The sequence below is a fragment of the Rhea pennata genome, chromosome 3 (genome assembly GCF_028389875.1).
Source record: "Rhea pennata isolate bPtePen1 chromosome 3, bPtePen1.pri, whole genome shotgun sequence".
Classification (NCBI taxonomy): Eukaryota; Metazoa; Chordata; class Aves; order Rheiformes; family Rheidae; genus Rhea; species Rhea pennata.
Genome location: NC_084665.1, coordinates 108,026,927 through 108,040,733, shown reverse-complemented (window position 1 = coordinate 108,040,733; position 13,807 = coordinate 108,026,927). Strand labels below are relative to the sequence as shown.

Sequence of the window (13,807 nt, the reverse complement as noted above, 5' to 3'; positions counted from 1 at the left end):
TTTAGCAATCTCGCCACTAACCTCAAGCACATGAAACTCATTTCAATTTTATTTTGTGTCCCATTGGCAAAAGCAGCACTTTGTAGTTTTTGCATTTCTCTGCAAGTTCTTCACCATTGGGCATTCATTAGCTACAGGATATACACCCTTGTCAGTAAAACAAGTTTGGGACCCACAGCAGTACTGCAACTTTTTTTTTTCAAACTGCTTTTGATTTTCAAATCAAAAATTTTTTTTGTCAACCTAAAGTGACAAGAAATGCAAGTTACTCTTTAAAAAATGGTCTTAGAGTCAAGTTATGGGTTTACAGATACTTTTTCATGCTATAAATTAGAATGTGAAATTAGTGGCTACATTTACTAGTAATATAAACAGTGTGAGGGCGGGCCCAAGCACTAGAACTCGATTACCTATATGGCTAAATTGTTAGAGAGTTACTTGGCATGATTGTCATCTAGTACTTTTCCAGATAATTTATGGATGCAATTTGGGAGTCATTCCAGTCTAGAAACTAGTAGGTAGTTTGGATATGACTCTCCTGTCTGGATGATGAGAGTTTACAAGTACATAGGTGACCACTCTATCCCTATTTGCCTCAAAATCAAAAAAAGGCTCTGATGCTATTCAGTCTGTTAGTATCCAACATATCTGTTCCATAATAACCTTCTGAATAATACTTCTATTGTGTTGTAGTTAAACTGTAATTAAAGATAGTTTTCTCTATATATTTACTATGGGGCTGGTACCGCAGAGTGCCTAACAGGCTATAAATTCACTCTAGTTAATACTACATTGACTTATGAATCTGTAGCAGTAGTCTTAAGCAAAACATTTTGAGTATTACAGTATGTAAAGATGAATGAAAATGAAAGGGTATACTGGTCAGAGCAGTTAGTTAACCAGCATACACCATTCCTGTGTTTATTAGAACATCGAATATGTATGGTGGCTGCTGCAGTAATAGATCTTCAACCACAATTTCTATATTTCTGTGTTGGCCACTGTGTTTGCAGAAGTGTGCTTTGTGTGTATTCAAATTTAATTAATTAAGGATTTTCCCCAATGTAATTTGTTTTTATTCCAGTGTGCATACTCACAAATCTCAATGATCTCAGTATCATATGCTGTATGTAGCACTGCAGCACCATCTTGTGTGAGCTGCAAATGTGGTTTCAAGATAGGCATTCAGCAATCTTCATGTGTCTGTAACAATTTTATTTAAAACAATTGTTTTAAATTTTGACATTATAATGCAGATAGAAAAAGTCATACTTTGTCATCTGTAGCATATCACATCTTACATGATGCAGTATAATATGTATCCACCCCAGTTTATGTGCAGCTGAAATGAGGAAACAGATGAAATAGTTTCTCTTCATATGGTACATGGCAGATTTTGAAAAGGTACATTCATTTAAGATATCTCTTTGTTAGGATAATCTAATAAATACGAGGCATGGGATGCTGCAATCTAGAGGCCATAAATGTGTATTTTATCTAGTTTGTCCTAGTAAAGCACAGAGGTTAGAGTTTTGGTGAGAAATAAAATGAAACTATAATAAGGAAAGAGCTGCTAGGCAAAATTAAATTGGAATTATTCTGAAATAGGTGAGAGAGTAATAAAATTGGAAAATGTTTTGCAATGATTGGTAGCAAATGGGGCAGGAACTCAGAGCAGTATTCATAATCACAGCTATAGTGCTTTGAGGTTTCTGCATGTCTGGAAGGACATATGATCCTCTGGAAGAGGAGTAAAATGTGAGAAGGCAAATGCGTGAAACAATCTTGTTCATATGACAGCAAACAATAGTTTGAGACGTGCTTGTAATGCATCAATTGCACTCCTACATTTTCATATCTCACATGTACTTTTTTTCACCTTTTCAGGCTTTGGTTTGTGTCTAGTTTCTCTTCATTTTCCTTCCTACTTCTGTTTTGCCACTTTCAGTATACTCAACAGTTTGTGTAAGAGGAATCAGAGTATTACTCTTAATTCAAGTTCAGCCATGGAGGCGGTAACTGCTGCTTAATGCTGTTGCTATGAGTCCAGCTTACTAAAGCTGTGGTGACAGTTTTCTGTTAGCTTCAGTTAAAAGAGACTTTGACTATTAACTTCCTGTATTAGCACATTGTCTTCTTTTCATGTAATCAATTTTCTCATTTTTCCAAGTGTATTAACATAATTTGGACAGTTATAAATACTTAGTAACTGTAATTCTCCTTTAGTGCTTCTCTGCTGGCACATCCAGATGATGGGAACACACATTATTATGAAAAACATGAGAATTTGTAGCCTTCATGTATCTTATGCAATGCACTAATACTCCTACTTGCTGCCTAAATGTCTCGTAGAAGTAAAACAACCCCTATCCTCCTCTTTTCTTTTTTTTTTTTGTATGTAAATATGTCAGAGCTATTCTCTTGCCTTACCCCTTGAAGAGTGCTGACCATAACATTTTCTTACTTTTCTTCGGTTAAAATTAGGAATAAAAACTCAAAGTATCTTTCACTTTTGTGCTTTTCTGCATGATCTCCTCAATCAAAATATGATATGTGAACAGATATGATGTGAACATATCATATTATCAGTTCAAATGCTTGAATTCTTAGAGGAAGGTCAAGCAATTGGTGAATACTCAGCCTGTACAGGTTTCAAGTGCAGAAGTAGAAAGGATATTAAGAAAAGTTCTTCTGCTACCTTTTTTTTTTGGTAGGGGTAACTGGTGGAGAAAAAGATCTGATATACATGGACCTTCTCTTTTTTTATATATATCAGAAGAAATAATGACGTACAATTTCAGATCATGAACCTAGGAAAGACAGTCTTTGACTTCTCTGCAATCAACAGTCTCCTAGTCCACAGCTGAAGAATTTTCCATTAGTCTCTGATTATCCAGTACATTGTTACAAATGTAGTTATGAAGAGAAAGAAGTAGCCTATGGAGTGAACAGATGTATTGACAAACACTGGATAAGGACATCTGTACTGTTCACACATATATTCCATATAGTCCATTCTTCTTTTCTGTTTGTCCTTTTTTGTCTGGAAAGTCTATATTTAGGAGTGCAAAATAATTTTTTCCTCTTCCTTTTGAGGTGATAAAAGCAGCTAGAAGTTAAATGGTTATCAGAATCAGCTATTGAAGACAGACTGCCAAAAAAAGTAGTAGTGGTTCTTCTCTGACATCTTTTCCAGCTCTACTTGAAATCTGTAGACTAAGAGGAGCTTGGGTTTCCCCCTTTACAACTGAGTTCAGGCAGCTGGCATGACTTGCAGATGCATCTAATGCTAAAAATCTGTCACCTTATGTCCCTATGACCAATAAATATATCCTGACACCTCTCGAGCTCACTGTGTGGAGGTCTTTACCATTTTCTACCATTTACCATTTAACTAGTTGTCTTTTGTGCTACCAAGGTACTTTTTTCAGATCTGCATGAATCACTTTTAGATGCATTCACACAAGAGGTTGTGTTGGTTAATTAAATTATTTTTAAAACCAACTTTAAAGAGAGGCAACTACTTTATAATGTTCAGACCATGTTAAAAGAATTGAGAGCAAATGTAATCATCAGCAAACTGAAGATACTCAGATTGAAAGATCAAATGTACTAAGTATTTAGACATTGGCTAAAAATGTCAATAAGAATGGGAACTGGATAATAATGTTCCAGGCTTTAGATGATTTTAAAACTAAACCAGAAGACTCATGGCATGATTCCCACTGCAGTAAAGGACTGAAAAAGTTATGTATGAGACTGATAGAAAAAGAACAAAAATCATTTGTATAAGTGGTATAAAACACGTCAATGCAGGCTAAGTTCCTTCCAGTATGAAGAATCATAAGAAGTTCTTTCCACTAGTATACTTTATATGTTTTTTTTCAGGGGCAAAACACATCAAAACAAAAGAAAATATAAACACTATGAAAAGAGAAGTAAAATGCTGTATTTTGTATTTTGTAATCCTATATCCTGAGCATAGCTATAAAAATCAAAGTCACTGCTTTACGTTTTGCAGTTTGTGTCCAGAGAACACATACCAGAACTAAAACTCAAATGTTCTTCTGTTCAACAGCCTATCAGGAAATAGTTGCACTTTCTTCAACATAATGATTTTGTTCACGCTGTCTCCACTGGAACAATTTGAGGCATATAGATCTTTATTTTGAGAGGATGCTACTTTTTTAACAATACTGTGCTGATAGACTAGAACCCCAATGGCACTTATCTGAAAATGTAGTGGAAACCATGTTTTTTCTGTCTGCAGTTTATACACTTACATAAATTATTTTGGTGCCTTTGTCACTAGTTTTTACTATCATTTAAAGATATTGCATTTAAGGACTACTGTATGTGAAGATCAGTAATTTTCTTTTTGTTTTATTTCTTTCATTTCAGGTAATTCTTGGAGCAGTCCAGTAGAAGTGACAGCACTTTATTCATTCGAAGGACAACAGCCAGGTGACTTATCTTTCAAAGCTGGAGACAAAATCACAGTGACAACCAAAACAAATTCACAGTTTGATTGGTGGGAAGGGACAATAGGAGGACAAACCGGCATCTTTCCAGCCAATTATGTTGCCATAAGTAATGACTAAATTTGTGTAGAAAAAAGCGTTGAAGCAATAGCATACTTACACACAAAAATATATTTTAAGCTTTTCAGATTTATCAGAATGAAATCCCTGATCAAGACTATTCCAACACAAAACCGAAGTGCTTTAAATGACTTTAACTTTACCCTAAACTTATTTCTTAAATAAACATTAAGTGATAATTTATGATGAAGTTTTATTTTTGAATAAGTTGCCTGAAAAAAATTTTTCAATTTGTGTCTAGTTTCAACTCTCTCTTGCTATATGGATTTAGGGGAGAAATTAGAAACAATTTAAAACTAGATATCCTGGTGAAATACTGGTTTCTATTAGGTTATAATGTATGGTCTCTTTCTGTAATAAACTCAGATTGGCATCAAACTGTGTCTGAGTTGGAGTTTTTTACTTTTGCTAAATGAACATTTTTTTTTTTTTTTTTTTTTTTTTTTTTTTTTTTTTGCATATATGGTAGAAGAATTACCTTCATACTGGGTTTTAAAAATCACTTTAGGCATTGTAATTTTTCTTAGTAAATACTTTAGGTCTGATCCTCAATGTCTTCCTCATCAGGCATACAAAAACTTTCTTTTTAAAACAACTCTGTACCAATCAAGTAGTTCAGCTTCCTTAATAGCTTGTCTTATACTACCCTCATCATTGAAGAAGTTAAGCACTTCTGAAAGATTGTTTAGTCAAATGCAGGATCAATACCTGCCAGAAAATATATAGGCGTATGATGTCCCTTGATTTCTGTAAGAATTTATTCTACAGCCAGGAGCCAAGCCTGAGAAAACTCTGCCTGGTTTACAGATGAACTTAAACAACTTTCCTGCTCCTTTCCATATAAGATTTTTTTTACTGTTTAATGTTTAAGGAAACAGTAACATTAAATGAAAAAAGAGTAAATTATTAGCAGTAAGATAGAGAAAAAGTATTCCTGGAGAATGTGTGCAGAAGTAGTAATGTATAGCACTTACATACCTTGTTAATTCACTGAGTTCAACTTAATTTTGAGTATCTTTTTTAAATCAGCTTCACTGTAGAGATGAGTTATTGACTCGAAAGTTGGTGTGATACATGACAGCAGAGTTGAGAATGAGACATGGAGTCCTTGAAAACCTGAGTTTCTTTCTCAGGGCTGGATGTGCAGTTTACCACTTACACATAATTAATGCCAAGATGATAATTGTGCTTCTTCAGTTTGGGCTCTTCCCCACTTGAAAATGTATTTTGTTAAGTCCTTGTCATAAAAGTGCCGTGAGTATTCTATAAAAAATGAGTATATGTGACCTTTCCAGCAGCCAAGCTGCAGCTGTATGATCTACATCAGGCAGACTTTCTCTTTTTATCAGGTGCTGTTTGGCTCTAAGTTACCCATCTGAATGACAAGGCTAAGTCTGGTATAGAGGAAAACTTAGCATCATTAGAAATTAGTAATTCAGTTCCATTCAGCAACAAAAGTTTCTGTAGTTCTTTCAGACTGAGCTGTATATTTTTGACAAACAAAATCAAAAATGAGACTGAAGAGACTGAAAACAGAGGCAAATCTTTCAAAGAAAATCCTTCAGATTCTATGTATCATAGACAACGCAGATATATGCAGTCCACCACCAAAAAAAATGCACATTGTTTGCACATATTTTCATCAGAAAGTATTTTGCAACCATTTGGAAAATGTCATATAAGCTTATATAACTGCAGTGAAAGTATTAATATATGCCTTCTGAAGAACTACTGTAGCATCCACCACCTTGAGGTAAGACAGCAAATTCTTTGTTTGCATGTCTTTCATGGGCCACATCTGTTACTTACTAAGCAAAGAAACACTGAATCATCCAATATCGAGGCTCAGTGAATAGAAATAGTAATAGTATCATGAACGCAGAAGCTAGATATGCTACATATTCATAAAGAATCACTCTTGCATTTATTATACCCTTTTGCTTCAGTTTAGTTATGCAGTACAAGTTTAAGAATCCACTAGCAGATTTGTGCTGTAGTATTTCGCTAGTAATTTCCAGAATACTGGCTACTTTTTCAGCCAATACACATTTGCCTTTGTATAGGGTTGTTAAAGCTTCTTAACTCATCTCAAGTGTCTGCTTCCATGAAACTGTTGGAATTTATGAACTTCCACAGTACAATATTTTTATTGTTTATGTAAATTCGGTTTCTTGGGTTGACTTAGTTTAGGAAAAAAAGAGGGCTGTCTAATCTAAGTGTCCATGCTAGTCTGTAGACTCTGTAGTATGGTAGTGACTAATTAATCCATGCTCCATAGCTGGAAAATTTATTTCTTCCTCTAAATGTTATATGGGAAAGAGAAGCAGTGAATTAGTCTAATGCAAGAAGTGACATTGGTTGTCAAATCAAGCCTTCTTGTGGCTCTACAAAACTCTACTGCCTGATTCTATATGCCTTTGATGTGTGCTGGCTCAACCCATATCAGTGGGCTTAGGCTAATTCCAAAAGTATTTTTAGTTAGTATGGACTTTACAGTAAAAGCAATTACGCAATCTGTAAACCAAGAGATAATGTAAGGAACAGGCTTTCTGCAGTAGATCTAGGAAAAAAAACTAGAGATGCACAGAGTCCCCAGACAAGCTCATGTCCTGGTAGGAGAGGTTTTCTATGGAGGAAAGTCCGTGTATGTGTTCCTTTGCTACAGGATGCCTGACCCAGCTCAGAACAAAGAGAAGATATTGAAGCCGATGTTACAGAAACCACACAAAGTACTAAATATGTTCGTAGACCAGTTATTAAGTTCCTGGCCCCAGTCATTTTAGTAGGGTCTGGGAGAATAGATGTTTGAAGGATCAAGTGAGTAGGTATCCCATACTAGAAAATAAAATTGATATCCTGATACCAGCCAAGGATACAAAAAGCAAGGGGCAAAAGCAAGGGGCAATTTGCAAAAGAAGTTTTGTTTTGTTTTGTTTTTTTCCCTGCAGGCATTTAATCAGCTAGTTGTTAAGTCAGGTATGTAATTGCTATGGAAAGATCTTTCTTCCACATCCATTCTTAATTAATGCAACTGTAGTAGTATTTAAAATGACATCTTTGCTTTCAACAATTCAAAAATATGTTTTGTAAACCCTATTTAGTTTCCTAACACTTCTCTAACAGTTTACTGTGGACATCATTTTGCCCATTTATTTTGATTTTTATTACTTTTAAGTATATGACCAAAAACATAACTACATTGAGTTCAAACTCTATTCTTTGCAATATCTACTGCTAGTAATATTAAAACATATTACCAATAGGCCTTTTATCATTTTAAAAATTAACATTAGTAATGAATCTAACTGCAAAACTTTTGATCTGAGTTTCTTCCACTCTTTTTTTTTTTTTTTTCCTGTCAGGCCCTTGCTGACCAAAAAATTCTTTTATTAGGTGTAGGCCTAAATTTCCAGGTGGCTAATAACTGCAGTTCTTCAGCAACAAATAAACATGTTATCCCATTCTTGATTTTCATATCAAGATTAATATCAAGAGAACCTTCCACAAAAAAATCTTGTTTTTCATGATTATCTATCCTGTTTCACTCTTTCTGCATATGTGTGTACAATTATTTTGGACCTATTATTTAAGATTATTATTTTAATAAGGACCAGCTCAGTCTAAATGAATGCCTTCTCCAGTGATGTTTTGTTCTATTTTCCATACTAAAATGGGAGTAGGATGACAGTTGGAAGTTCCTCAGGATTAAGTACTGGAATCTCATTAAAAAAGATAGTTTCCTCTTTAACTAGCTTAGTAAATGTCATTTGTAGCTCTGATTATATATTTATATCTTGACCCCAGGTTTTACCAAACCTGTTGAATTCTGTGGTTTTAAATCCGAATCACGTGCATTTCTGTCAAGTCTATTCACAACTTCCACCTGTGCGATCATAAGGAGAAGCATGGTGAAGCCTGTGTAGCCTCTGCAGAAAAGTTGAATCTGATCCTTAGAGGAACTGTCTGATCTAAACAGAGTTGAACTACAGCTGTTTATGTGGATTTACTGTGAGTACTTAGATGCACAGAGCTTTTGAAAAGTACTTTTCTTCTGTGTTGTCTAAATATGGACACAGCATCTTCCCTATAGGCATCTATTTGAAAAGTAGGCAAACAAACAAACTTGGCTAGAACATTTAGAAATCAAATTTGCTGGTATTGAGAATCTAAGTTTATCCAATACTTGAGCCTAAAAGTTCATGGCAAACCATTTGGGAGTTTTTAATTGATTCTTACTCTTAACTGAATTAGAAATGCTGTAAAAAAAACCTTCTTGGTCTTTTCTTATGTCATAACTAATGTAAGAAAGTAAATAAAAGGAAGTAACAAGCTTCAAGTTTTTGGAAAAGTTTTTAGCTCATTTCATCCAAAATTAAGTGCAAATAGTTACATAAATGTCAGGGGTCTATGAATTAGTGCATGCTAGTCCTAATGCTAGATTGATATCCAAATGTTCTTTTTTTTTTTTTTAATCTACCATCCATCCTGTTGCTCTTGTGTCTTTTTTTAACAGTAGAAATAAAAGTTCCTGTTACTTCATAGACTTCAGAGGAATTCTGTCATCTGTTTCACTAAGATGAGAATTTGCATCTGCCTTTATAACAACTTAATAGTTAGTACTAATTTTGAATTTCTCTTCAGTGGTTCCAGAACCTTTTACCTGGCAGAATTCACATTCCGTTTAACCTTATGGAAAAGGCAAATAATCCTAATTCAGTAATGCATCTTTCTAGCCTTCAGGTGTATGTGAAAGGCATAGGAAAAATGATAGGCAGTGCTAAAGGAGCTATATACGTGGCTGGCTGCCACATCAAAGATTTGCCTAGATAAAGAACCTAGTTACAAAAAAAAAGCTGCTTCCTTGTTGAACCTAAGGAAGGCAGAGCCTGAAGGTCATTTTAAGTATATGAAGTGTTTCTATAAGCTACTTAATACAATTAATACCATTCATAAAAGTAGTAATCATAGCTAAAGTATTATTCCTGTCCTCTGCACAGTCTTCTAGTATCTGACTTACTGAATACTTGACAGCTTGACAGCATCCAGCGGAGCTGGGCCTAACCTCCCCGCAGCCTCCTTCTAAACGTTTAAGTAATATTAACTGCTGCACTAAATAGTTAATTTGTTGGGGGGGGGGGGGAAGTTACTAGATAAGTAACTTTGGCAGCCTGCCTGTTTATATGATTCCTGTAGACAAAAATTTTTTTCTATCAGATCAGATATATGGTCTTATAACAAACTGTGCTAGAATTCTGAGTTTCTAAACATACTGTTTTCACAATATTTATATTGCCTTTTATACTTTCAGAGTTTTGTTTTCCAATTGTTAGACAAATCCTTTTCTCCAAGGGTTTTCAATCATCGTAGACTCTAATTGTTAAGGAGTTAAATGAGTTATGCCTAACAAGAAATTTAGATAATGCTAATGAGGGGAATAAAATAAAGCATTTGGATGCAAAAGTACTTTCACACATGACAATTCCAGCTGTTTGGGAGACATTTTCGATTAATAAAGTATCAAGTCACTTAAGTAGGTGCCATTCTATAAGAATTTATCAACTGCAGAGAATTGGGCTAAAATGAACTTTTTTAAGCAGAGCTGAAGTGTGTTAAAATACTGTGTTTAATTTAGGTTATATGTGCTGTAGTGGTCATTTTCTGTGGACACTAGATCTGCCCATTACCTTTTAAAACCAGTCTCAGCCTAAGGTATTCCCTTTTCATAGAATCGTAGAACGGTAAGGTTGGAAGGGACCTCTGGAGATCATCTAGTCCAACCCTCAGCATAGCCCATATGGGGATTGAACCCGCGACCTTGGCAATAGCAGCACCACGCACTTTAGCTGGTCTTTTTTTTTTAATGCCCCCAATTTCCTTCTTTCATATTTGATGTCAAGATTAATGCCACAGTTAAGCCATAAATTCAAAACACCAGTCTCTAACTGCTTTCCTGACAGTCACCAGTCTTACAAATGTGAACAAAGACAAGCTGCCTAAGTTTTCATAGCCTGAAATTGTTTTGGATCACTTTTTTTTTACCTATTTGATTTTGTTCTTTTCAAATGTAACCCCTCATTTCCTTGTGGCAATGCTGAAAATACCTGGGCTCGTTCCAGCAGATTTTAAATCCGTGGGGTTCTTCTGGCAGCTTTGAGGTAGACTGTAAGCATAAATGATGCCACATCTACTTGAAATCTATGTTACTCTGTTGAATTTACTAGGACCAGCTACTGTTCAAATCACAATGTAATATGGAGATTATCGGTATATTTATATGTTTCTGAGAACCATCCAATCAGTATTTTCTGCATTTTCGGCATATAATCTCAAGCCTCAATTTTAATTTAGCTTTCTAGTAGCTTACACTCATAGCAGAAAAGATATTTTTATCAGTCCATGCTAAAGATTTAATTTTATCTATATTACCATCTTACGTTTTTTTCTGATCAGTTACTTGTTTAGGAACAGAGCTGTCCTATGCACCTCACATGTTCGAAGCCCATAACAACCGAAGCTATCAGGCAGCCCTGACCTTCCTCCCAGATTCCTCTGCATGTTATCCACATCTTTTCCAAGAAATCCCTTGGAGTATGACATGAGCATGACAGCCAAAGGAGACAGATCTTGTTTTTCATGTTTTCTAATCACAACTATGCCTTACATAGCATAAAAGGAATTTTCTGAATTAAAAGCAAAATCATATAGCTATTTTCTTGCTTTGCCTTCTTGACAGCTTGGAACATTACCTTAGATTAAGCTGGAGTTCTTTATGATATCGAGAATTTTCTTCTTGTTGTAGGGCTTTTTCCTCTGATTTATAGAGATCTCCTGCTGTAGATTAGTACATACTGCTGATAAAATTGGAAAGAAAAAAAAAAAAAAAACATTAGGGGGGAAGAATATTCAGCATCAACCGACTTATCATCCAAAGAGTTGGGGGTTTTGGGGGTTTTTTTGTTTGTTTGTTTGTTTTTATATATACTAAGATTTCTGCCATCTACTGTAAAATATCTGTAGTTTTAGGAGTCCTTCCAAGTTAGATTTCTGTTTTTCCCAAGTAGTCAGTTGGAAGAGGTAGGTTGCATAAAATGCCTTCCAGAATGCCTTCTGGAGTCTGTAGTGGAAAAGATTAACTTGTTTCTTCAAGCTGTCATCCTGATGTCAGTTATCTGGCAATATTTCAGGATGACCTCCATACATGAATGCTCTATTCTTGCATTTCAGAAATAAGCATGTTTATTTTTCTCCATGACCTACTAAACTAAGCAAGGAGACCCATTTTCAAATTGTATTAACAGGAGTTTCCAGACTAGAGCATGAACTTGAAGATGTGGATCACTGCCGCTGTAAATGAAGAATGGAAAACCTAAGAAAAGGAAAAATACAATTAACAACAACATAAATTCTTATCTGCTTCAGTAACAGTAATTAGTATAGGATATTAGTCTTTATTGCTTGTTTAGACACCTTCACACTACCTGCTTATTTTTTCATTGCCTTTTTTTCGGACTACTAAGACAAATGCTGGATAAAAAAAAATATAATCTATCTAACTGGCCACTCTTTCTACTCAGAAAATTGTGTCCAAACGTTTTTTCAGATTAATGAAACAACCTTCAGGTTATTCTTTTTTTTAATCAGTTTAGAAATATTCTTGGCAAACAAGGAGGTAGAAAATAGTAAGCTGAAAAGAGAACTTCCTGACCTGAAGGAAATATAGATATGAAAAAATGTTATTCCTTAAAATTGTTGAAGTGTAGTTGCAGAGCACTTTCTAAGCCTGAGGAATTCAGGTAGCCTGGAATATCTTTCTTTTACACAGTATAATATGAAGAAAATACATTTATATTCCTCTCCTGAGGGTGATGTTAGAAAAGTCTAAATGTTATTCACTTACATTTTAAAAATGCTGTTTTTTAAACATAAGAGCTTTCTATTAACAACTTGTCTCCAAAATTCAAATGAACAAAATATTTAACATGAAACTCAGCAGTTTCACATTAATAGATACTGGCTGACAGCATGAAACTCGGACATTATTGATTACAGTTCCAATGAGATGTACTAACTTTAAAACAGTATACAAGCAACATGTGTAGGCAAGCCAGATGCAGAATTGAAACATTATCTAAACAGAGTTGATTTCAAATGTTTCAAATGTAAATAACCAGCTGGGTGGTCCTTTGGACTGTCAGCAGTCATTATTTGCTGTAGTGTAAACAGGGTTGTCAACCAGGATTTCTGTCACAGAGATAAAAAGTTATTCTTCCCTAGTAAAGCCTAGGCTGTTGTTTTTAAAGAAAGTCATGAACCTCCATAGTAGATGGAGCGCTCCTTTCTGGATTTTAAGGAAAGTATTTTGTAAGCTGCTGTGGCAACCAAAATAGATGATTTTCTGCCTAACAACATAAAAGAGGATGTAAGTTTTGTAGAATGAGCAGAATAATAAGCCTTAAAATCTTGACATGTCTAAATAAACACATAACTTCAATAGATTCACTGTGTTTATTTTTCAAAGTTTTCTGCAGGTAGCAAAGGCTAAATGAAAATATAAGTAATGAACACATAATCTTGGATGAAAAAAATCACTATTTTTGAGGCTGTTGCTTGAATTAAAAATATCAATGTGATCAGTTTAAGTGATCTGAGGTATTAGTTGGTCATAGGGATTTATAGAATGGCTTTAGGATTTAAGACCTCTAATCTGATTCAGATTTTTTCAAGAGTATTATTACACGGCCTGTCTCTATTTAGTTCAATGACAGCTAAACAACTGTAACATCTATACAAATCTGATATGGTGTTCCTAAGCATAAAATGAATTATGTAGCACTACCTTCTGTATCAATAGCCATATTTTGATCCTATATCCTCTGCAAAGTGCAGGAGTATAGCCATTGGCTTCCGCGGAAACAGGATGGGTTTTTGGACAACTGAACACATCAAAGTTTATTTATTTCCAGTACTAGCTGGTGACTACTTTTTCAATTGATTTCCTGGAAGAAAATAAATTTTTTCAGATTCTGCTCAAGACTTCTTTCAAGTTGCCTCCTTGAAATGGATCTTCAAGTGTGTATACCTTCTTTCTGCAATTTTCATGTTCATTGCTCAAAGATTTTTGAGTTTCACACTTTAACAAACCACAGAAATCTTTCTACACAGGTATTTTCTTTCTGCCTAAAGAACTGAATAGAGGTTTTACTTTC

General features: G+C 34.6%; 1 protein-coding gene across 5 annotated transcripts in view; it reads left to right on the top strand.

Moving 5' to 3' along the window:
- SH3YL1 (SH3 and SYLF domain containing 1) overlaps window positions 1-4,979 on the top strand; it is a 57,650-nt gene extending 52,671 nt beyond the window's left edge. For all 5 annotated transcript variants that reach the window (XM_062572974.1, XM_062572977.1, XM_062572973.1 and 2 more), the window contains one exon: window positions 4,402-4,979. In XM_062572974.1, coding sequence (XP_062428958.1) covers window positions 4,402-4,601 — 200 coding nt within the window. In that variant the 3' untranslated portion in view covers window positions 4,602-4,979. The remainder of the gene's footprint in view (window positions 1-4,401) is intronic.
- Window positions 4,980-13,807: the final 8,828 nt, after the last annotated feature.